Source organism: Magnolia sinica, chromosome 9 (genome assembly GCF_029962835.1).
Source record: "Magnolia sinica isolate HGM2019 chromosome 9, MsV1, whole genome shotgun sequence".
Lineage (NCBI taxonomy): Eukaryota > Viridiplantae > Streptophyta > Magnoliopsida > Magnoliales > Magnoliaceae > Magnolia > Magnolia sinica.
Window position 1 is genome coordinate 79,201,569 of NC_080581.1, and position 25,199 is coordinate 79,226,767.

Sequence of the window (25,199 nt, forward strand, 5' to 3'; positions counted from 1 at the left end):
CAAACACTAGTAAAAGTCTTCTGAAGCACCGTTGCTGGCCACCAGTAATCACTGAAAAAGTGCCTAGGAACATTAAAAATGTCAATAAAAGTTTGTCCAAGTGTCGATAAATGTCTTCCAAAGCATGACAAAGGTTTGAGAAGCACCGTTAAAAGCCGTGCAACCCACGGCAAAAGCCAGTATTATTATTATTATTTTCGGTTGGAACCCGTATTTTTTAATATTTGAAACCTAAAAAATGTTAGGGTACAATTAAAAATGAATATTAAACAAAAATTTTATGACTTTACAATAAAATATATAATATTTACAACAATACATTGAAAATGGTCTTGAATACATAAAAATAAATAAAAATCCTTCATGTGGTCCACTCCTAGATTTTCCACACTATCGAATGAAATGGAGAAGACCGAACTGGTAAACCTCTCATCAAGCCACTTCATGCATTAGCTTGTTGAACAAAGATGGCACTGTTGGGCTGATCATCTTTGCGGTCCATATCCCTGCAATCCAATGTGTAATCAAATTATTCGATATAGGTTCTGACTCTAACAAATACTTTTGAGCTAGTTGTGTAATCAAAAGAATCCAACTAGTATCTCTGCTAACAAAAAGAACAAAATAAATAAATAAACATATATTGGAGTAGCAGGAACATTGTTTCAAAGAAACTGAATGGTCACGAGAAAAAACAATACAATGATTTGGGAAATGAATTTTGTTTCCATTGGTTCGGGTGACTCTGCAAAATTCCTAAACCTTGGTCAGAAGAAATTGGTACAGAAAGAGAAAACAGATTACAAGTGTAACCATGAAGGGAACCTTTCAATTACAAGCTAGCAGAAACCAATAATACAAGCCAAAAGTTCACCAATTTCAATTGGGTTTTCCTTGTGTTGGAAGCAGTAGAGGAGTTAACGGAATCAACAAAAAGATGATACCAAACAATATGCCAGCAATTCCCAGAATAAACTGAAAGTTTCACTTCAGTTTCAACAAGCCAGAAACTTGCCAGGTTGAAACTACTAATACTCCAAGTAAATCATCAACTTGGAATGTTTTGCCACCTTTTTGAACAGGTCAACTCAACCAAGCTTTCAGCCAGGCCACAAGCTTTTTGAACAATGTACAAAAGAAAATCTACACAGCAATATGCCAGGACGACAACACTTCTTGTTTGCATATCATACCTTTCAAATTTTCTGTTGAACAGCTTGTCAGTAGTGAGATGAGGGGAAATGAGTGAACAGAATCAAAGCTGTTGGTGAGTAATGGTTGCTGCGAACACACGTGTTGCTTGCCTGTACTGGGGGAGGTCAATATACTCTGATTGAGGTGAATTTTCATATCTAGTGTCATCTCTTGGATATCCAATTTCCAATACGTTCTTAGAAGTTTCCTGTAATGGAAAAGCATTAAAAAGACAAATTCAAGGGAGGAAAAAAAATAGATATTTTACCAATACAGTTTGGTTGATGGATCGGTTTTGTTTCGTGGCATATTGTCAAAAGAATTTGCCATGTTGGTCTACATACAAATATAGAATAGAAACATTGCCTTATTCAAAATTTTAGTAGACAGAACATACTTTTACTCCTGACATATGCTTACAAGGACTTACAGAGTCCCTTTTCCTGGATTTACAGATTGTTCTTTTCCAGTTAGGCAATAAGGATTAGACACCCATATTCTAGTACTTTTGTAAGGATGGTTGGTTTTGTATTTCCTGAAACCTGTGTTTGGAAATGATATTTAAACTGATTTTAGAAAAATACAAATATGGTAAAGGTTTGGTTTTGATACCCTTATGTAGGAATGTGGGAGTTTTATCCTAATTAGGTGAATACTAAACTTTGGGAGAGTTTAAAGGAGATTCATTGTCTTTTATACTTTCCAGAAATGTTCCAGGTTACTTTATGTGAGAAAGTAGTATTCCAACTTTAGTGGAAAGCTTAATCTTTATAACAATGCATGATGCGTGGGGTGTAGCAACCATGCAATGGTTATGGTGCATCAGGGAAGCACCAGCTTCAGGCGAATCAGTTAAGAATTACTCAAAAGGGTGTTTTCTTCTCCCAAAATCAAATTAATTGTTGATTGTGAATACTTTTCTCAAACTAACCTACGAAACCAAAATATAGCACCACATTTTAAATGAGCAAACCAAAGGCTATGCAGAACAGGGAACAAGTACAATCTGCAGAGCTGACAACACACCTACTGTCGTGCAGCTTCATCATCAATTGTTACAAAACAAAGAAAGTTTTTATTACAAACTTAGCAATAACAATGATGGATAAGATACTTCTTCTCCCTCATGAACCAAATCTTAAAAACACCAAGTGCATCTTTGGTAACTCCTTCGGAAAAAAGAAATCAAAGGCGATGCACAGTAAGCATTATGATGAGTTCAGAGGAAGGAGTTCATGCAGTTATGGACGTGGCTATGCCAAGGGACAGATCGACAGGTCAATACAGAGGGTTTGCCCTCGTTAGGATGAGTTCAAAGGAAGAACTCTCCAGAGCCGTTCTCATTTTGCATGGAGAACGCTTCGAAGGAATGCCACTGCTGGTTCAAAGAGCCAGGTTTGGTCCAGATCGAAATCGTAGGAGTTCATCTCGAATCTCCGCGGTATCCACGGGGATTCAAAGGAAGATCACATGTACTGACCCTCCCCGCCGCAATGCTATCTCCTTTAAAGAAGCCCTCACCAACCCCTCTGGCTCAGTGAAGGCGTCTCTGCCTCAAGAGCCCAGTAGATCACAGAAAGAAAAAAGAAAGGAACTAGAGAAAACCATTCTTGAAGAGTTCGAACCTACTCACGACCTACATATCAGCCAAGAGCGACTGGACCTCTCCAAGAAGGCGCTGCAGGATTCGGTGGTGATCACCACCAAAGAGGGGGCTTCCATCTCTCAAGTTAGAGACTGGATCGATAGCTGCTGTAGAATCAGTCCGGAGCAATTCAAAATCAAACCCATCAGTTACAATGAGCTGTGGATTAAGGTATGCTCCGGTTTTAATCCGAGTACTCTGATAGTGGCAGGAGCTCTCCACAAAGATGGACCAGTCATTAGAGTGCAATCTTGGGAAGAATTTTCTATCTTCGGAGGGGAAGATGTCTGGATTCTCATATGGGGAATTCCACTTGAACTTTGGTACGAAGAATTTCTCATATCGGCGGCCTCGGTTTTAGGTTCCTTTATTGATTTGGACCCCAAAACCAGGGATGGGGAGGAGGTGGTTGTGGCCAGAGTCCGTGTATGCAGAAACAAGGGAGATCCCCTCCCGACCCACATTCAGGTGCTTGCGGAAGGTAGACAGATCAAGATGCCGCTGCAGAGGGAAGCAAAGGACGACCCTACCCCGAGATGGGGAGATCTCTAGAAGCTTAGGGAACCCTTCCCACATTCCAGGCTAGTCATTTCCGTGAAAGGAGCACAATCTCCATACTCTCATGAAACACCAAACCCCAGTCCTCTCTGTCCAGCTGGTGCACTCGATGACTTTGGCAGAGCCCAGTCTCATTGTCAGACACGTGGTATTCATCCCGTGACTCAAGCGCCGTCCATTGACGAAATCGATACACGTGGAGAGGCAACCATAAATCACTCCAACCGCGAGTCGCTTGGCATGTGCGGCACTGCCTCTCTTTCGGAGGAGATTTTGCCACATCAGCTCAAGGCTCTTGCCTTCTCGAACACGTCTGGGTGCAGTCCTAGAGACAATAGATTGTTGCCACATGGACGGCTCGCAGAGAATCACTCTTTTGTTCGATCGAGACCCAAACTCGATTTTGTTTCGTCTTATTCGGACCCTGTGTCCTTAGGCTATCGGATCTCGACTGCTTTTTCGGGTCGCGCTCCCTCAGAATCGCTCAACCTCATCATACCCCTTCATCATGATCAAATCTCAGACCGAAGTCTCATCCTCCTACCATTCCAGAGGGGGATGACGACTTCGCTACAGATGGCCTGAGAAAAGAAGCAGGCTCTCCAGACTGACGCCGTTACCCGATCGTGGGTGGGTGAAGACATCGTCGAATACGACAACATCTCCATGCAGTCGGAAAATCCTCCTCCTCCAATCTCCATTCAGTCTTCTCCTATCTCGTCCTTCTCAGATTGGACAGATCAAGGGCTCCTCACGCTATTTCAGGAAGATCCTACTGAGGTAGTTATCGAAGCCGAACCTCTGCAAATCCGAATCGAAACGGCAAAGGATCTCCAGTCAGGGAGCACCCATAATTATCCAGATGAAACTCACAGGGCAAAGGTGATTGATACCATCCAAAGGAAGAAGTGAATTAGGGACGCAATCGGCCATGTAGGTAGATCCTTAGGTCTATCCTTTGGGGATTGTCTTGAGGATTATATTGCCTTATTCCAGTGCGTAGAGTCTCGAGGAAGACCCCTATCGGCCTTAAAATCCCCTCGAAATCGTCTCTCCAGGTCTTGTAGCAACAGAGAATTAAAGTGTCTTGCGTCGTTTCCCGAAGGGTCGAATCCCCTTAGCATCAACTCAGAGGAGATGGATAATCGGGGCAGATCAGTTGCCCAATGAAGATGATCTCTAGGAATGTCCAGGGAGTGGGGTCTAAGCAGAAAAGAAGACTCATCAAAGAAATTTGTATTAGGAATAACCCAGATATTATCTGCTTCCAAGAAACCAAAGTCCCCCACTTTGATGATAATCTGATGGGTTGTCTGTGGAAGTCTAGCGGTGTTCAATGGGTGGTTTTGGACTCCTCAGGTAGCTCTGGTGGCATTTTGATGGCTTGGCAATCGTCTAAGTGAGCTATGCAGTCCAACCGGATTGGCTCCTTTTCGTTTTCAGTTACTTTGCAAGAGTTAGCTTCCGGTCGTCTTTTTCTTATAGTTTCAGTCTATGGTCCTTCTCAGGATGCCAAAAGAAAAGAATTTGGGGAAGAATTGAGTTCTATTAATCAGAGCTTCGCTGGCCCTTGCTGTTTCGTGGGAGTTTTTACATTACCAGATTTGTTGAAGAAAAATCCTGAGGGAATAAGATCACTCTTGCGATGGTTGCTTTTTCGCGTTGGATTGAAGATCACGAGTTACTGGATCTCCCTTTGCTTGGGTCTAGATTTACATGGACCAATGGGAGAGCTACTCCTATTCAGTCTCGTCTAAACAGATTCGTGATTTCTCCCGATTAGCTGGACATCTTCCCATCGATTTTTCAGTCGGTTCTTCCTAGAGTCACGTCAAACCACAATCCTGTTCTTCTGTCTATTGATGAGCAGAATTGGGGCTAGAAACCCTTCAAATTCGATTCCTCTTGGCTGCTAATTGAAGGTTTTCACCACATGATTTCTGATTGGTGGGCTGGTTTCCAGGTGCAGGGCTTTCCAGGCTACAGATTATTTTCTAAACTCAAACGGCTGAAGGTCAAATTGAAGCAGTGGAAGCAGAAGGAATTCTGTGCAAGGGAATCGGAAACGGACTCTCTCCTCTCAGAGCTGCAAAGGATTAACGAGGAAGCTGAAACTTCTTCAATGTCCACCGATATGTTGCCCAGAAGAATTCAGCTGATCCAATCTCTCTCAGCGAGGACCTTAGAAAAGGAAATTTCTTGGAAGCAAAAATCCCGAGCTAAGTGGATAAAGGAGGGAGACAAGAACATTAGCTATTTTCACAATATTGCTAACATGCGCGCCAGAATCACAAAATTAGTAGCATTGTGGTCAATGGCGAACGGATAGAAGACAAAAACAACATTGTGGAGGAGGCCATCTCGTACTTCACCTCGCTGCTTAAGGGAGAAGAATGGTGTGGACTTCGGCTGGATCACCTTCAGATGGATACCATATCCCCAGAAAATGCTATTCAGCTCGAAGCCCCATTCTGTGCAGAAGAAGCGTGGAAGGCAATTGAAGCCTTAAGGAGTGACAAGGCTCCAAGCCCCGATGGTTTTCCCATCTTGTTTTTTCAATCCTTCTGGGAGGTTATCCAACCAGATATGCTGGATTTTTGCAACGAATTTCATAGCAGATCTAAGCTGTCAAAAGGTCTTGGGAGTACTTTCATAGCTCTGATTCCTAAGATTGCAGGGGCACCTATGTTCAAAGAATTTAGACCGATCAGTTTGATAGGGGGGCCATACAAAATTCTGGCTAAAGTTCTAACGTCGAGGCTCAAGAAGGTGATAGGGAAGATCATTTCAGGATATCAAAGTACTTTCATTCCAGGTAGGCAATTGTGGATTGCACTCCAATAGCAAACGAATGCTTGGATTCTAGTCTCAAGTCCGGGTCCAAGAATATTATATGCAAGTTGGATATTGAAAAAACGTATAATCACGTAGATTGGGACTTCCTAGATTACATGATGCTGCGGATGGGATTCGGGGTCAAATGGAGAGGATGGATGAAAGCAAGCATAGGATCGGCCTCCTTTTCGATCCTTATCAATGGATCTTCGCACGGTTTCTTCAAAAGCTCGAGGGGCTTACGGCAAGGAGATCCCCTATCTCCATTTCTTTTCCTGATAGTAGGTGAAGCCCTGTCCAAGTTGCTGCATAAAGGTCAAGCTGAAGGTCTCCATTGTGGATGTAGATTGAAAGGTATGTCTAACCCGATTTCTCACATCCAGTTTGCGGATGAGACACTGATTTTTTCTGAAGCTAGCTCTGATAAGGTGGACTTCCCGCATACTACGATTCGATGCTTTGAAGTCGTATCTGGTCTGCGAGTCAACTTAGCAAAATAAAAAATGTATGGGATCAATTTGAAGACAGAGGAGCTTAATTCTTTTGTTGAAGTTTTCGACTGTACGGCAACCACTCTCCCTTCTTTCTTTGTTGGCCTTCCCCTTTGTTTTGGTTTGCCTCCTATATACCTGTGGGAGAAAGTCATAGCAAGGTTCCAGATTTATCTTGCCAGATGGAAAGTCCGTTATCTATCATTGGGAGGTCGGCTCACCCTTATTAAAGTGGCCCTATCCAACTTACCGTTGTACTTTATGTCTGTCTTCAGATGCCCAAGACCGGTGTTGGATACTCTCGAAAAGCTTAGACGGGATTTCCTTTGGCACAGCAAGGAAGACAAGAAAAAATTTCATTTAATGGAAAGAAGTGTGCAACCAAATTCAAGAAAGAGGTGCAAGGGTTAAAGACCTTAAGTCGATGAATCGGGCTCTCTTAGGGAAATGGATATGGAGATTAGGGTTGGAAAATGGAAATCTTTGGAACATTATTATCAAAAGCAAATATGGCAAATCAGAGGGAGAATGGTGGACTAAAGACTCCTCGACTTACAGGGCATCGGCCATTTGGAAAGACATTCTTAAAATGAAAAAGATGGTTCTCAAAGGCGTCGGCTTCGAACTTGGAAAGGGCTCTAATGTCAGTTTTTGGGAAGATATATGGTTGGGGGAGGCCCCTCTCAAGGAAAGATTTCCGAAAATCTATCTTCTAGCCTCCCATAAAGATAGTTCCGTGGCTGACTGCTATTCTGTTGTTGGAGACAACATAGTTTGCAATTTCCTTTGTAGAAGGAATCTACAAGATTGGGAGGTCTCAGAATATACAGCCCTTCTGGAAGTCATTTACTCGGTCAGGCCTTCACAGACAGACGTTGACAAGCTAATCTGGAGATTGGATAAGTCTTGCAGATTTTCTGTCAAAACGCTTTATCAGCTGATTCACAGTAACTTGTTCACCACAGTCTCTCAGCAGCCCTCGCATATCTGGAGATATCCGGCTCCCCCTAAGATCGTCGTTTTCGGGTGGTTAGTCAGTAAGAAGAAGATTCTAACTGTAGATAATCTGAAAAAAAGGGGGATGTTGTTTGCTAACATCTGCCTCTGCTGTATGAGGAACGAAGAAACAGTAGACCACCTCCTTCTGCACTGTTCTTTTATATCCAGAATCTGGTCCGAATTCTGCTTTCGGTTCAATATTTCTTGGTGCGCTCCCAAAACGGTGGCCCAACTTTTGTTTGCTTGGCATGGGGTAAAAATTGGCAAGAAGAAAACCAGGCTTTGGAGGATGGCAATCCTTGCTACCTGGTGGTCCGTGTGGGTTGAAAGAAATAGTAGGTGCTTCTTGGACGATTCTAACTCGGTTGATGTTGTTATCTCCAAGTCTAAGCGTCTCTTAATTGAATGGGCCTCTTATGTAGATTCTTGGAAGGATAGTGATCTTAGCTTTATTGGAGTTTAGGGAGTTTGCAATCTCTGCAGACTCTCCCTCCTTTTTGTATCTCTCTCTTTTCTTAATACAATCGTTGTCTTTTAAAAAAAAAAAGAAAAAGTGTTATGATGACATGCAAGTCCTGTGCTCATCAGTGCATATGGATCCCCATGGACTACTTTTAAGTTGCAACAAACAGAGGATTTAGCACTACAGACTGCTAGCACACTGTCACAAGAGTTGCACCAATACTCATTGCCAGTTGCTGCTAAATACTATAAAAAATAATGTTAATAAGGCATTCATATTCATTTTTTTAATTTCAGATGCTTAAGTTAGTAAGAAATGTTAGTAATGTTTTAAGTACATGAAACAAGAATCTAATTGGATTTTTTTGGGAAAAAAGATCAAAAGAAAATTAAAGTTTGAGATTGTTTACCATCACCGGAGGCTGGATTGTTATTGGTGGCAGAAATCCAACTTAACCATAATGTTACAAGTTCCTTGGTTTTTTTGTAGGGTGAATTTTTAACATTCTCTATCTAATATGTTTGCAGACGGACTTGTTTGTAAATATGCAAAATGCATTATAAGTTATTGCCTCAATTGTTTTTTGTTAGAAAAATCACATTCTATACATTGAATAAGAATAATTTTACTGAAAATTTTTAGTAGATAGCAAAGATAGCTGCAGCTTACAGTTAATATATTGGAAATGCACATCCTACAATCACATCCCATAAAAAAAAAGAATATATTTTTTTATATCATCAATGCATTAAAAGCTAGAAACAATAGCTAATTTCTACTTTCCAGAGAAGTTTGCAACAAAAGATCCCAGAATGAGGGACAAACTCATGTACAAAGTTAACCCAATTTGCGCTTGCGAACAGGTCCGAGTTGAATACCTTCAAGCGAAAATGATTTTTTGAGGAATTCTAATTTTCTTGATTATGGAGAAAATGGGGTGGAATTCATCATATAAATAAATAAATAAATAAATCCTTCATCAACCACCGTATTGAATTTCGCAAAAAAAAAAAAAAAAAAACAAATTCATGGAGTAGAAAGTAGAGCAGAGTAACTGATGAAATCTGTAGCTTTCCATTCCCTCATGATTCAATGTTAGTTTTTCATATCCATGTATTCATTCAACAATCTAATCAACCAACTTACTAAATAATTATTAAAAAAAGAGCTTGGTGGAAATACCTTATTTCATAAAAAAAAACAAGTTGGATCAATGCTAGTAGAGAGTAATTATTTCGCATTTGCAGTTCCTCTGCCAACTTGAAGGTGTTTGTTGCTGTATGCATGTACTCATTGAGTTAGAATGACGAGAATTCAAGATGAAAATAAAATCAAGAAGCAACAACAATGTAGGGGAGATGTCGGGGCGAAAAAGACCCATAAATCAAACATCAAATCTACAAAGCAATAGAAAAACAAGATTTACTGAAACCTGAAAATCTCCTCTCTGGCAAGTGAAGAAACTCAACATGCTCCGTCTGTCCTTTGTCTGTCTTGTGCAACTGCAGAACCAATGGCCGACATGTGACAATCCCTTCAAAAATACCACAATATCCACCATAGAAAAAACTCAAAAAAATAAAAAATAAAAGTAAAAGAATAAAAAATTCAGAACTCCAACCAGATCCCCTAGGAAGAAAATCACGCCCGATGATGCTCTCTAAAATCAATGATTTTGCAGAATTCTGCAATCAAATGAAATAAAATCAAAGTATAAACCACATAACTCAACAAAAATGAAGAACCTAAAGTATATGGAAACTGATTGAGAGACAAACATGTCCACTAACGACAGCGACGAATGGAAGGGCTTCCCAAAGAGTTAGCAGGGAGTTGTTGGCACCGTAGTCGTTGAGGACCATATAAGCCCTGTCGATCCTATTCACAAGGCCAATCAAGCTCTCCACAAGAAGCTGGGAAAGTGATGATGAGAGACTCCACGAGGCCCAAGGAATCGCAGCTGATGGCAATCACAGTGGTAGCTGCAGCAGCAAAACCAAAAATGCTTCTCCCAACCAACTTGATCCAACCTCCATCCCATCCATCCATCTTAAATCCAACTGTTCTGAAGTTGCTATCATCGGATCGGTTCTGCGAACGGACGACAAATCTGCATAATCCAGAAGAAGCAGGAGAGATCAATTTTCTCCATTTTACATTGATCAAATTATTTGGACAGAGAGATCGATGGGAATAAGAAGCTCCCTGTGAGGGTTACAGAGATGAAGGGAAATGATTGGGGGGGAGGGGGGGAGGGGGTTGCAAGTGCCTGGTTTTAGTCGGTGCTGGCAAATGGTACCCCCACATGGAGGATATATTTTTTTAAGGCAATAAATCAATAAACAGAACTTATGAAAGAATTAAATACATTAGTAGCAACTCATATTGCCCATCTTCAAATATCAAAATTAGGGAAATCAACATGTACCTTCTCAACCTCAAAGTCATACGGTTCAGCAGCTGCAAATGGCCAGGAAAGGAAATATCATGACATTGAAGGTATGCTTCATTCATAGAAAAACCAAAGAAAAAACAGTAAACTTCAAACTTTATGCTCATGTCAATTAAAACATAAACGCAAAGGATAGTGTGAAAATTATGAATCCACATACTGTCATCCATTTTGAATTTAATAGCGTCTTCTGTAAATTTCTTCATTTTTGCATCGGGCAATTATGAAGTGTTGTTCTTTGCAAATCGTCCACAACAATATAAGGCAAGATCTTATCATTTGAGCCCAATCAAATTCAAAAGGTTGTTTCCCTTCATAGCACTGTGATCAGTAAGCTAGAGAAATGAAGTTCATCTTTTAAGCACAATCAATAACAAATTGCAATCTGCAATAGCTTACATCCAAATACATTGGTCTAGATAGAGGACTGGTGCAACTTTTCCAAATACACTGGTCTACATCAAACTGCAACAATAAATTATGTTCCAACATCCCAGCTAGTTAGATGATCCAACAAGTCCCTCGTAACCTGCACACACACACACACACACACACACACACAAATACTTGAATTTTCTACCAGGTTTTGAGCCAATAGCTACCAAGCAGTACACATCCAGTGTTAAAAGCTTCAATGACATCTAATAAGGTATTTAAATTAGAGCTTGTTTGCTCACTCAACGTTCATTGTCATGATAAAACCCACGGGAATGCAACTTTCCAGAATCATAGAGAAGATGTAATCTAAAATAAAAGGATTGGAGCCCGAACTGTAGATGGAGGATGTCCTACAAATCTCCATCAGATTGGAAGATCCAAACCCTTTTATTTTGGTAGAGGTCAGCAGATTATTGACAGATTCATATCATATTAGCCAATATGTATCAAGAATTTCAAGTGGCAGATACAACACGTAGAAGTAATATGTAAGACTTTGGAACTTTGTCGAAGTTCTATTTTCCATCCATTTATGACTGAAAGCAAAAGACCTCACAGTCAAGCTGATGTGCATCACATGGGAGTATCGTTCAACATTCATAAGCTTGTCCACTTTTACAGAACTGAACTTTGAGACCTGCATCAATAGCCTGTTTGAACACAACCTTGTGTAGATCTAATCCATGATTCTTTGCGAAATGATTCCCAACTAAATAAGAGATTCAATGTGAAACCAAGATAAGAACTGCAATTATCAATCATAGGCAGGGTCATGCACAAGATGTACACAGGTTGAGTAATAGAGAGAAAAAAAAAGGGATATTTGCAATAAAATGTACCATCTGGACACATAAAACAATTAGTAGATGACCCTAGATCAAGGTATGTTGTATTGGTAACGGTGGCTGTAACAATCACCACCATTACCGATACAGGTATTGGCCCTAACGACCATTACGACTCTCGTAATGGTTAAAAATGTTCTTTTGACCGAAAAATTATGAAAAATATGTAGAAAATCCAGAACAATGTAAGTATTCTAGATATGTATTCATTTTTTATTTTGAACATGTCTATGATAATGTAACAGTCCACTATTTGGTGAGAATGTTGTATCGGGCCGTCTAGTGAATTTGTGAACATGATTATATATATCTAATGTTTACACATTACAATCAAGCGTTACAACTAGAAATAAAAAGGCACAAATACTACTTTTCCATTTTTTTTTTTTCAAGATCTATTCACTCAAATCACTTAAATTTATAGTTTTAATCTTAAAAACATTAGTAAGAGTGGTTGAAATCTTTTGTAAAATGATCTAGGAGACTTTTCGGAACGAGAAAAGTGAAAAAACTGAGGAGAGAAATAGGTTTAAATAGAAAAAAGCGGTTGTTTTTCGACCGTTATGGGGGTAACGATCATTATGCACCGTAACAGCTTTTACGGCCACAGTAACGGCCGATACGGTCCAAAAAAACCAACTGCCCCGTTTCACCCCCGTATTGCATAACAGTCATGGCCATTACCTATACATATCGACATTTATGGATGTATCGTAATGGATACGGAACACATTGCCCTAGATCATTCGTGAGTGCACCGAAATTTTAGAGGAGACAACAGCTGCAAGTTCATGCAATTTTTGCAAGAGTTCATGCTTAAAATTCAAAAAAGGAAAATTCATGGAGGATAAAACCAACAGCTCCCTTAATCCATTATATAAAGTGAGGAGATGATAAAAAAAAAAATTAAAAAAATTAAAAAAGTCCATAGAAAATAGCAACTAGTTCACAAGTTTGACTTTTTTCTTCAAATTTGATAACTTAAAACAACCACTTACATATTTTAATCTTAAAACAAACCATGCATCATCTAAGTACATTAAAAAATCGTATAAGGTGCCTCATTAGCAGATACAATGATACAAAACAATTAACCACTTGCTTTAAAAGCTTGAACTGTTAGAGCATGGCGAATCAATATCTTTATCTCATAGCCTAGGCCCCACATCTCATGGATTAGGATCTCGGTTGAACCCCCCTTGTGAGCCCCAAATCAGATGGGTACCGCCTCACACGGGCCACCCACCCCAAGTGTGCTCCTGTATCCCAAGGGCAACCCCACTCGAGCCCGGTGTGAAAATGTCCCTGCATTAATCACCCTCGGTGAGGAGTCTTGAACACGAGACCTCCCACTCTGATAACAATTTGATGCAGGACAATTAATAACTTGCTCTAAAAGCTCGAACTATTAGAGCATGGAAAATCAATCCCTTCATCTCATAGCCCAGGCCCTACATCTCATGGGTTAGGACCTCAGTCGAACCCCCCTCATGGGCCCCAAATCACATGGGCACCACCTCACACGAGCCATCCGAATCACATGGGCCACACACCCCGAGTGTGCCCCTACATCCTAGGGATAACCCCACTCGAGCCCAGTGTGAAAATGCCCCTGCATTAATCACCCCTGGTGAGGAGTCTCGAACACGAGACCTCCTGTTCTGATACCAATTTGATGTAGGACAATTAACCACTTGCTCTAAAAGCTCGAACTATCAGAGCATGCCAAATCAATCCCTTTATCTCATAGCCCAGACCCCACATCTCATGGGTTAGGACCTCGGTCGAACCCCCCTCGTGGGCCCCAAATCACATGGGTAACGCCTCACACGAGCCACCAAAATCACACGGGTGGGGCCTCCCTCTCACGAGCCACTCGCCTTACACGGGCTGCCTACCCCGAGTGTGCCCCTACATCCCAGGAGCAACTCCACTCAAGCCCGGTGTGAAAATGCCCCTGCATTATACAGTTTTTGAATGGAGTGAGCAATCTTGTCAAAAAAAAAAAAGAAGAAGAAGAAGGAGAAGAGGAAAATGAAAGAAAAGAAAAGAAAAAGAAAGAAAAGAAAAGATAAAAAGAAACAATGGTTCAACAAAACTATGTCAGGAGTTCAAAACCCCATTTGAATTAGAATTCCAAGTCTCCGTGTAGCGGATTCCTTATGTAAATATCCAAGCATCTGAGTTGGGTACTCCAGTTTTTCCGAATGATCCAATTATTATAGGTTGTCTATATCTACGTCTATCTGTGTTCTACAGTTTAAAGAGCAAGATCATGAGACTCGTGAAAAAGGTTCTGATGTGAAATTTCTTGGTTTAGCCATAAATAACAAAATGATGTCACATTTCCAAGAATATTGTAAACTAACCATAAGGTATCCACAACTCAAGGAGGTTTAGAATGACTCTATAATTGTGAGTAGAATAAGTTTTGTGCAGATGATTGACTCTCTTCCACCTTCCTTGTAGTACATATTATCTAACAAAGCTGCATATGTTTCATAATTCTACTGTAGTATCAGTCAGCAATTGAATGGTGCAGACTTGCAGGACTATTTATTTTCTTTTGGACAATTAGAGTCTTTTAGAAAATGAGACTTTGTGATCCATAAACAATTTTATTTCAGTTGCCAAATTGCTAATTACATGATATATCTACTTGCATCATCTTTATGTACCCATTTGTGTTGACTATCACTATATGATCATTTTCCTTGGTCTAGTTTCAACATTGTTTACCATTTGTTATGCAGGAAAGGCCTCACATGTTTCAATTTGTTCCTAGCAGAAAACTGGTAAGAAACGGAGCTTCTCTTGTTATACGGTACCATTTATATGGAATGATTTGCTTCTTTTTCAGGTCAAAGCAGTGAAGAAGCGTCTTAAGATGATCCCACAGAAGATATAATAAGGCTTGAGGGAGTTCCTGTATTTACTGTTCAAAATTTGAAAATTGCAATAGCTACAACCGGTGAAATTAAGTGGTATGCTGTTTCAGTGTTATATGTGTTTCCGTATATCATATTTGTAGCATTTAGAAAAAGGACCGTGGTTATAAATCCTTCTGGTTTTTGCTGAAAATTGTGGTTACTTCATAACACACATCAGCAAGGGGAAACTCCTCCAAGTTTTCAAAGGGGAAACTGTAGAAGATATGAATTATCAGAACTTGTAATTGAAAAACAGCTCTAAGTTGGATGGATTCCACCCAAAACAGATGAATAATCCAGGAAGTGATGCGGTCACCGCAGGATGGTAATTTTCAATTTGTGAATTGTAGAGTTACATTAAAGAAGTACATAATGTAATTTGCAAGTTTACAAAACTGGTATACCTTCTACATCACACAGAGGCTCTTGATCACTGTTGCATTTTCAAATAATACAAATGGAGAAAAGTAATGAAGGTAAAAACCTTAAAAATTAAAATAACTCGATGATTAAATACAGTTTGTTTCAGTGTTTTTCAAAATAAACAAATAAATAAATGGACCACTTATTTGATTAAAACTCAATGTCAATTTTGCAGATATGAAAACAATGATGGATTTTGTATTAAAATAAGAAAATGGAAGTTCTGAAAAGATGAGAAAAGGTGTGGTTTTGTTTTCATGAAAAGGACTTTGTGTTTTTTGCATCTCTCTCCTTTCTTATCTTTTAAAATAGTCCCACATCAGAAATACAAAGGAATATTTTAAGCTTCATAAAAGGTTGATTTTCTAGTATAGTATTCTCGTATGCAAGCCTCTCTCTCTCTCTCTCTCTCTCTCTCTCTGGTAGGCACCCAATTTGATTTTGAAAATATAAGGACACAATTCTCAGATCGAGAGGTTGGGCTTATTGTATCCCTGGAGGCAGGTTTGCTTTTAACCCTCTTGCAAACTGATACAATAGTATGTAGCGACATTGAAACGTTCTTCAATCCTATCTTTTACCCTTCTTAATCGTTGTTTTTACTTTCCCTTTTTAATCATTTCCTGTCTACTTAATTCTAATTATAAAAGAAACATCTAATGAAAGACCTTATCCTCTTAGAATCTACTTATGGTTTGTCCCGAACCTAGTTCATGGGCAAACGAGTCATGCCTTGAACATTCAAGACTGCATACAGTGGACCAAAACAATGAAAATCACCTAACACGAAAATCAGATCGGTCCACCAAACAAGTGGGCCACCACATACAGAAACACTGGAGATTTAGATCAGAACTAGCAACAGTCTAAAATTGATGTACATGTGTGGCCCACCCGACAAGTGTACCAACCTAATGTCTGCACGAGGTGATCTTCATGGTGGGGCCACGCTGGCATATACAATTTTGGTAGATTTCCATAGTAAAATACTATCAAAAGCCCTACTATTCGCTAATAAGAGTAACCTGATCCAAGCAAGAAGACCAAAAGCAGCACCCCGATGGACTGCAGGATGCGACGCAGATCTGCTCTGAAGAGCAGCAAATGAATGGCAATGGGCAGCAGATACTCCAAGACAACAGAATACACCGGGACCTCATTAGCAATGATGTTGAGGTTGGTCTTGGCGAGTGCCATCAGAGTGCTGACCAGGGCGCCACTCAGCACGCTCCGCACTTTCGTCTTCTCTGACCTTCCGATCCCATTTCAAAACGGACATCTTTGAAACAAAATCTCAAAATAAAAAGAGGAAAGGAGAAATGAATCAAGGCAGGTTCGATGAGTGGGAAGTAGTACCAGAGGCCGAATGCACCAGCTGTGAAGAGCGAGGTCCATATTCCCCAATGATCGTGATTCTTGAGGAGAGATGAGCAGTGGGAATGAGAAGTTGAAGTGGGCGGCTGTGATTTTCAGCCGTCGGTTGTGGGGTTTTGTGGGAGTGGTGATGAAGGGATGGGATTTGTTGGGGAGTGCAGGTTGGGAAGTGGAAAGGGCGATTGGTGAGATGGTTGGAAGGTAACGGCCGGTAAGGAGATGCGATCGTTCGGATGGTGGGGCTGTGGAGAGAGGGCGAGTGGAGTTGAAGAAGGTCAGCGGCCATGGTATCGCCATCAAAGAGAGAGAGAGAGGGGCACACAGGCGCTTTCCTTCCAAATGCCGAATGACTCTGTCTCTCGATATCGATAGGATCGATCTCTTAGAGCTCTTGAACTGTCAAGAAGAAGAAGGTGGAGTCGTACGGGGGCGGAGAGAGAAACAGAGGAGTCGTGCGGGGCCGGAGACAGAATGAGAAATGAGTTCGTTATTTATTTATTTACTTTTCAAGGGTATCTCCAAACCGGCGGTTATCAATATGGGGGCCGCTCCTTTCTTTAAATCGCGACCTTCCATAAAAAATGGGAATGTAACCTTCATGCAATTCCTTTCAAAATAAATTCTAAAAAATAGAGAAAATAAGGAGTGTCTATCCTCAGTTTGTCCATATGGCCCACTTTTGGACAATCAAAGCCATTCACGGTGATCCGGGTGCTATCTTAACTATAAAATTAGAGGGAGGTGATCATACCCTCTCTGCTCGAAGGTAGGTAGTTGGACCTTTGGATGTAGATTATCCATTTTCAGCTTTGCGCGAAGGTCTCGAGATTGTGTAAACCGTCAAATCTTGCTGGCCCACCTATTTGGACCATTCATCATTATTACCAGACCAGACAGAATGGCTAGATTAGCTTGGATCGAAATGTCCACCAAAATAGGCTAGATCACTGGAAACATAATTCAATCAGAAGGTCATCTGTTTACACACGGAAATGAAAATTATACTTATGGATGGTCAAAACCATGACATCCACTCATAAACTAGACCACCAAAGTACAAATGTTAAGCGTAAATTATTGCCAAACGCTTCTATTTAACGATTCTAAGATAGGAAAGTTTTCTGAGTGGAACAAGGGTAACTTTTTAAATTGATGGTTGGATGAGCCGCTAACAAAAGGGTTCTTAATTCGGTTTAGGTCCTAAAATATTGAGCATTATAAAAGCAAAATCCAACAGCTGCGAAGTGCTGCATTTTATTGTTGTTGTTTGGTTCTAGTTCATATACTATTTTCATGACGTGGAGAAGCAAACATGTATTTTTAAACCATCATTTAGATGGAAAGGACATTAAGGGCTCATTCGGATACTGTCAAATAAATAACTTTTTTTTAAACTTATGTAAGTCACTCAGTTACTTTTTTTAATTAAGTTAATTTAACTATTAAATTAGAATAAGTAACTTTTCAGAAAATATACCTTATTTATTTCAGTCTTTTTTAAAAAAAAATTTTCTTTTTTCTAAAGCAAATTATTTTCTTTGTTTTTGTTGGTCACACCAAAAGGTTGTTGATATTTGCAACCCAACCCGTTGCTGCGTATATAGACGCAGTTGACGTGAGCACTAACACTAACTTAATATATCACTAGTGGGCCACCAGTTTGTGGACCCGGCTGATGTATGTGATGCTCACATCGTCCACTCATTTTCATGCCCAAACTGTGGCAGATTTAAATCTCAGACATGGGGCCCACCATCTTATACGGTGGTGACCAAGCACCTACCGCTCATGAAACCTTTCTCTGAAGTACCACCCTGCCATATGTTAGATCATCACCCTCCGTCCCTTTTGTCAGGTCATTTTGGGTGTGGGTCTAACCACGTGGGACAGTGGAACCCACTATAATTTTGAGAAATCCACATTGTCCATCAAATTAACCCCACCATTAACCGCTAGAAGCAGTGACACCCACCATTGCACATGCCCCAATGGCCCACCTCTCTCTACATGTTGTATATCCATGCCCTCCATCTGTTTTTCTATTTATATGATGCCCACCACCATAGCCTTCCTAGGGTCCAGTGAAATGAAACCCACAGCTGGGATCCACTGTAATGTGATTGCCATCCAAGCTAATTAAGTGGGTCCCACTAGTATTAAAAAAAAAAAACAATGAGGATAGAATTTCTACCGTTGAAACACTCCCGATGTCTAGTGCGTGGACCTCACAATAGAAAAAACTGTGGGGATTTAAACCCACACTGTTGATACCCCCTTACCCATGTTGCTATATATGTTGCACGACCAAGCTGGCCATCCCTTTTTCTTTATTGTTGAAACCCCCTGACCAAGCTTTCGAGCTCCCTTTATGGTACCACCTAAAATTGTCAAGGACTCAAGTCTCAGGTGGACCCACACAATAAGCAGTCGATATCGGGCTAGGCCTAGGCCATATGTCTAAATATTGGGCGGCCGGGCCTTAGACTGACCTGGCCCAAACCCAGCCCATTGTCACCTCTTAACTCATAGTGCACTAGTTGCATGGATTCACTTGGATAGCCCGATCAAGCAATCTAAACTGTATGTTAGTTCAGAACACATTTCATGGGCTACCACGCAAAAAGTACAGTTATCGGATGATCCAAGCCATCCTTAGTTTGGCCTTATTTTCTATAGCCATTCTGTTAACAAGCCGAATGTGTGTTGGATTGGTGTATCATTTGTACAGTATCCCATCAACTGTGAGTTAGACTTAATGAAGAGTCTAGATCAATCCATTGACTTTTCAAGCATCCGAATCCAACATGGGCACTATGACTTTTAGTGCAGCACTGAGCCATTTCTCCAAGACAATGGTACAATTTTGTTCTGCTGCATTACCAATTTTGAAAAGGGACGAGTGTATTCATCGTAGAATCAAGGGATGGTATGGCCCATCTGAATCACAGATAGGCCGATTTTTATACCCTGAGCCTAAATTTTTATGTGGTATCTAATGGATGGAGTATATTTTGTACAGTCATCATAGCGGTCCCTATAAAAATCAAGGGTGAATGTCTCTCTGTCAACTGTTTTCTTTAGCATGGCCCACCTGCAAGCCAATATGATGTTTTGGCTTTACACCTAAACTAGGATTACACATCTAATGATTTGAGTAGATCTCTCCTAAACATCATCATGAGCCCCACTAAAAATCAAATCCCTGCATCCCTCTCTAATGGTACAGATAAATTATTTAAGAGAGAATTGAATGGGATTTCGCTATTAGTTTTAACAGGCCCACCGTGGTGTTTATGTAAGATCCACTCCAACCATTAGATATTCAGTCCAATATTAGGCCCAAAGACATGAAGATAGGACGCAGGTGACACCAAAGGAAATAATTATCTTAGAGATGTTGACCCTCGATTTTTATATAGCTTGCCTTGATAATGATTTAAATCCACTCCAGCCATTAGATTCTACACAAAAATTTATACATATGGCAAAAATATTATACCCATGCATAATTCACATTGACCACACTATTGGAAACAGTTTGGAGGATAAGCATTGTTTTATACATTGTTTCCTATCATTTGGTCCACCTGATTAACTGCCAAGCTAATTTTTGGGTTCTTGTCCGAACATGGGGTGAATGGCGCTAATTTTTTGGTCATTAGCCTAACATGGCACGGTGCACCTTGTGGATGGGGTGAGTTCTACATAAACATCACAGGGCACACCCACCCATTTGATGGTAAGGCGGTGGCAGTGACATGATAATTATATTGATTAATGAGATAGCTTTTTAAAAACTTTTTCTAAAATGGTGTCCAAATGTAAGTTTTGTATTAGTTAGGTAGTCTTCTATAAATTTCATATTAAATATACATGTTTTTCTAAATTTCATAAGGGAATTTTACATAAAGAACCTACATGCTTAATATGAAATTTGCATTCCAAAACTCTTTTCAAAAAGGTTTTCCACAAGCTACCCCTTTGGAGTACCTTCCCTTAGATTTGGAGCCGGTTAGCAGGGCAAGCAAAGGGGCCATGGTTGGGTAGTCACTTGGTTGAGGCTACAGTGATGTTTATGTTAAATCCACCTCGGCTGGGTCGTTACTCATGGCTTAGTGGCTCACAAGGCTTTCAACACTGAGGTCCATGGGTTTGAGTACCCATTCTGGTGTGCGTGGGTGTGTGTGATAAAAAAAAAAAAATCCACCTCCAAACCACTAGGTACGTCACCTCAAGTTAGACCCAGGCTCTACAAATCAATCCTCTTAAATATTCAAGTGGACAAGAAAAAGTATGCATGGTAACACTCACCTTCTGAACTACTCCCATAGCAGAGCTCACCTGCAATACAAATTGCCCTGATATTGGGCCTTAGACATAAATTGGTGTGATATTTAATAGTTAAAGTGGATTTCACATAATTCTCGCCATCTAAAAATTAAGGGAAACTTCTCTCTGCCTATTGTTTCCTTTGATGTGGTCTACCTGAGGTAAGAGTCAGCCCTATATTTTGGACCTAGGCCTAATCTATAAATACACATCTAATGGTCGGAGTGGATCCAACAGTTCTGCAGGGACACTTACCCTTTTTTTTTTAAAGCCCACCTCGATGTTTATGCAAACCCACTCCATTCAAATATTAGATGCCTAATCTCAAGTTAGGCCTAGGACTAAAAGATTAAGCTGACCTTATTCAAGTGGCCCTGTCAGAGGAAAACAGTTGGGCAGCAGCTTACCTTTATTTTTTACTGGCCCACCTCTATGTTCATGTAAAACCCACTCCACTCATTAAATGTCTAAGATTAGGCTGACCTTTTTCAAGTGGCCCTAACAAAGGAAAACAGCTGGGATAGAGAGAGTTGCAATTTTGATTTTTATAGGAGAAATTTTTTACCGTAAACCCCACCTTTTACCCAGCGTCTTTTCTAAACACTCTCAAAATTTACTTTCCAAAGCAAAGCATTTAGTACGAACACACTATTTATAGATGAAACTACCCTAGCATTCATGGTTGCACCGTGATATCCACGGTGCCAGCACGGAACTCTATCTTGTCCATGGTGGCACCACCAGAAAAAATAATAAAGGCTGTAGCTAGAATAATACTATGAATTATAACCGTAGCCATTTGTAGCGTAGCCATTGCTCTACTACATTCGTGCCATTAGTTCTACGCTACGGATGAAAACCGTAGCTATTGCTTTTGTAGTGAAAAGTACATGCAACTATGGATAATTGAGAAAGCCTAACATGAAATTCAACGATCCTAACATGATATTTAACGAGCCTAACATGAAATTCAATGAGTTTCAAAGAAAATTGAGCAAGACAAACATAAAATTCAGTGAAGCAACATGCAATTCAGCGAGGCTAACATGAAATTTAGCGAGGCAAATTGGAAATTGAGCTGGCAAACTGGAAAATCAGCGATGCAAACTGGAAATTGACCGAGGAAAACTGGAAATTAAGTGAGGCAAACTGGAAATTGAGCGAGGCAAACTAGAAATTCAACAAGGTAAACATGAAATTCAACGAGGCAAACTGGAAATTAAGTGAGACAAAATACAAATTGAGCGAGGCAAGCTACAAATTGAGCGGGGCTAACATGAAATTCAGCGAGGTAAATTAGAAATTGAGTGAGGTAAATTGGAAATTAAGTGAGGCAAACATGAAATTGAGCAAGACAAACTGAAAATTCAACAAGGCAAACATGAAATTGAGTGAGACAAACTGAAAATTCATCAAGGCAAACATGAAATTCAGTGAGGCAAATATTCAATTCAACGAGCATCAAAGGAAATTGACGAAGCAAACAGGAAATTGAGCGAGGCTAACATGAAATTGAGCAAGGAAGACTGTAAATTGAGTGAGGCAAACCAGAAATTAAGGTTAACATTAAATTTAGTGAGGCAAATTGAAAATTCAGTGCGTTAAACATGAAATTGAGCATGATAAGCTGAAAATTGAGTGAGACAAATATGAAATTTAGTGAGGCAAAACATAAAATTCAGCAAGGAAAACATGAAATTCAACGAGGTAAACATGTAATTCAATGAGCATTAAAGGAAATTGGTCGAGGCAAACAGGAAATTGAGTGAGACTAACATGAAATTGAGAGAGGCAAACTGGAAATGAGTGAGGCTAACATGAAATTCAGCGAGGCAAATTAGAAATAGAACGAGGCAAACTGGAAATTCACTGAGGCAAATTAGAAATTAAGTGAGCTAACATGAAATTGAGGGAGGTAAACTAGAAATTAAGCGCGATAAACTGAAAATTAAACAAGGCAAACTAAAAATTGAGCAAGACAAACATGAAATTAAGAGAGGCAAACTAGAAATTGAGCGGGACAAACTGGAAATTGAGTGAGACAAACAAGAAATTCAGTGAGGCAAACTGAAAATTTAGCGGGGCTAACTTGAAATTCACGAGGCAAACTAAAAATTCAATGATGCAAACATGAAATTGAGCGATGCAAACATGAAATTTAGTGGGGCAAACATGCAATTCAACAAGCATCAAAGGAAATTAAGCGAGACAAACTGAAAAATTGAGCAAGGCTAATATGAAATTGAGTGCGACAAACTGAAAATTGAGCGAGGCAAGCTGCAAATTGAGCGAGACAAGCTACAAATTAAGTGAGGCAAACTGGAAATTAAATGAGGCAAACTGAAAATTGACTTATGGTAACATGAAATTGAGCGAGGCAAACTGAAAATTGAGCGAGACAATCTGAAAATTCGGCGAGGCAAATTGAAAATTGAGTGAGGCATACTGGAAATTCATCGAGGCAAACATGAAATTCAATGAGGCAAACATGCAATTCAACGAGCATCAAAGGAAATTGAGTGAGACAAATAGGAAATTGAGCGAGGCAAATTAAAAATTGAGCAAGGCAAACTCAAAATTCACTGAGGCAAACTGAAAATTGAGCAAGGCAAACTGGAAATTAAGCTAGGCAAAAATGAAATTGAGCAAGGAAAACTGCAAATTGAACAAGCCTAACATGAAATTAAGTAAGGCAAACTGAAAATTAAGAGAGGCAAAATAGAAATTGAGCAAGGCTAACATGAAATTGAGCGAGGCAAACTAGAAATTCAGTGAGGCAAATTGGAAATTCAGCGAGGCAAACATGAATTTCATGTTAACATCGCTCAATTTCTAGTTTGCCTCTCTCAATTTCCAATATGCCTTGCTCAATATCCAGTTTGCATCGCTTAATTTCCTTTGATGCTTGTTGAATTGCATGTTGGTCTAGCGGAATTTCATGTTTGCCTCTTTTAATTTCATTTTTGCCTCGCTCAATTTTCAGTTTGCCTCGTTGAATTTCATGTTTGCCTCGCTCAATTTCCAGTTTTCCTGACTCAATTTCATGCTTGCCTTGCTCAATTTTCATTTTTTCTCGCTCAATTTTCAGTTTTCCTTGCTCAATTTTCAGTTTGTCTCCCTCAATTTCATGTTAGCCTCATTTAATTTCCCATTTACCTTGCTCAATTTAATATTTGCCTCGCTTAATTTCTGCTCAATTTCCAGTTTGCCTCGCTCAATTTCTAGTTTGCCTCGTTGAATTTCCAATTTGCCTCACTAGATTTCATGTTAGCCTCGCTCAATTTCCATTTTACCTCTCTCAATTTTCAATTTGTCTCACTCAATTTGAAGTTTGACTTGCTCAATTTTCCGTTTGCCTCACTCAATTTCCTTTGATGCTCGTTGAATTTCATGTTTGCCTTGCTAAATTTCATGTTTGCCTTGCTTAATTTCCAGTACGCGTCACTCAATTTCCAGTTTGCCTCACTCATTTCTAGTTTGCTTCACTCAATTTTCAATTTGCCTCGCTAAATTTTATGTTAGCCTCGCTTAATTTCTAGTTTTCCTCGTTCAATTTTAAGTTTGTTTCGCTGAATTTCAATTTTGTCTCGCTTAAATTCAAATTTGCCTCACTGGATTTCATGTTAGCCTCGCTCAATTTCCAGTTTGTCTCGCTCAGTTTCCTTTTATGCTCATTGAATTTCATGTTTGCCTTGCTCAATTTCATGTTTGCCTCACTGAATTTCCAATTTGCTTCGCTCAATTTCCAGTATGTTTCGCTCAATTTCCAATTTGCCTCGTTGAATCTTATATTAGCCTCGCTTATTTTCTAGTTTGCCTTGCTCAATTTGCAGTTTGCCTCGCTTAAATTTCAGTTTGCCTTGCTAAATTTCTTGTTTAACTTGCTGAATGTTCAATTTGCCTAGCCGAATTTCATATTTTTCTCGCTCAATCTCTAGTTTGCCTTGCTCAATTTCCTTTGAGGCTCGTTTAATTTCATGTTGGGATCGTTGAATTTCATGTTAGCCCTATTAGAATCGTTGAATTTCATTCTAAACTCGCTAAATTTCATGTTAGGGTCGTTCAATATTATGTTAGGCTTGCTTAATTACCTATAGTTATATGTATTTTTCACTTACAAAAGATAGAGCTACGGTTTAAATCTGTAGCGATTGAGCTTTGGCTACAGATCTAATGGAGCAATGGCTACAGAACACATGGCTACGGTTATAATCCGTATCTAT

General features: G+C 39.8%; 1 protein-coding gene across 6 annotated transcripts; it reads right to left on the reverse strand.

Annotated features, from left to right (window-relative positions):
* Positions 1–283: 283 nt before the first annotated feature.
* LOC131255793 (uncharacterized) lies at positions 284–17,035 on the reverse strand. 6 transcript variants are annotated; one of them, XM_058256614.1, is made up of 6 exons: positions 16,630–17,035; positions 16,299–16,520; positions 9,964–10,295; positions 9,618–9,719; positions 1,194–1,402; positions 284–506 (listed from the first exon to the last, which is right to left on the reverse strand). In XM_058256614.1, exons 1-3 carry the CDS (start codon positions 16,931–16,933, stop codon positions 10,156–10,158), a joined length of 666 nt encoding a protein of 221 aa, XP_058112597.1. In that variant the 5' UTR covers positions 16,934–17,035; the 3' UTR covers positions 284–506; positions 1,194–1,402; positions 9,618–9,719; positions 9,964–10,155. The 6 variants fall into 6 exon arrangements, with proteins under 6 accessions (XP_058112597.1, XP_058112596.1, XP_058112593.1 ...); XM_058256613.1 differs by lacking the exon at positions 1,194–1,402 and having other exon boundaries at positions 9,612–9,687; positions 9,807–10,295; XM_058256610.1 differs by having other exon boundaries at positions 9,618–10,295.
* Positions 17,036–25,199: the final 8,164 nt, after the last annotated feature.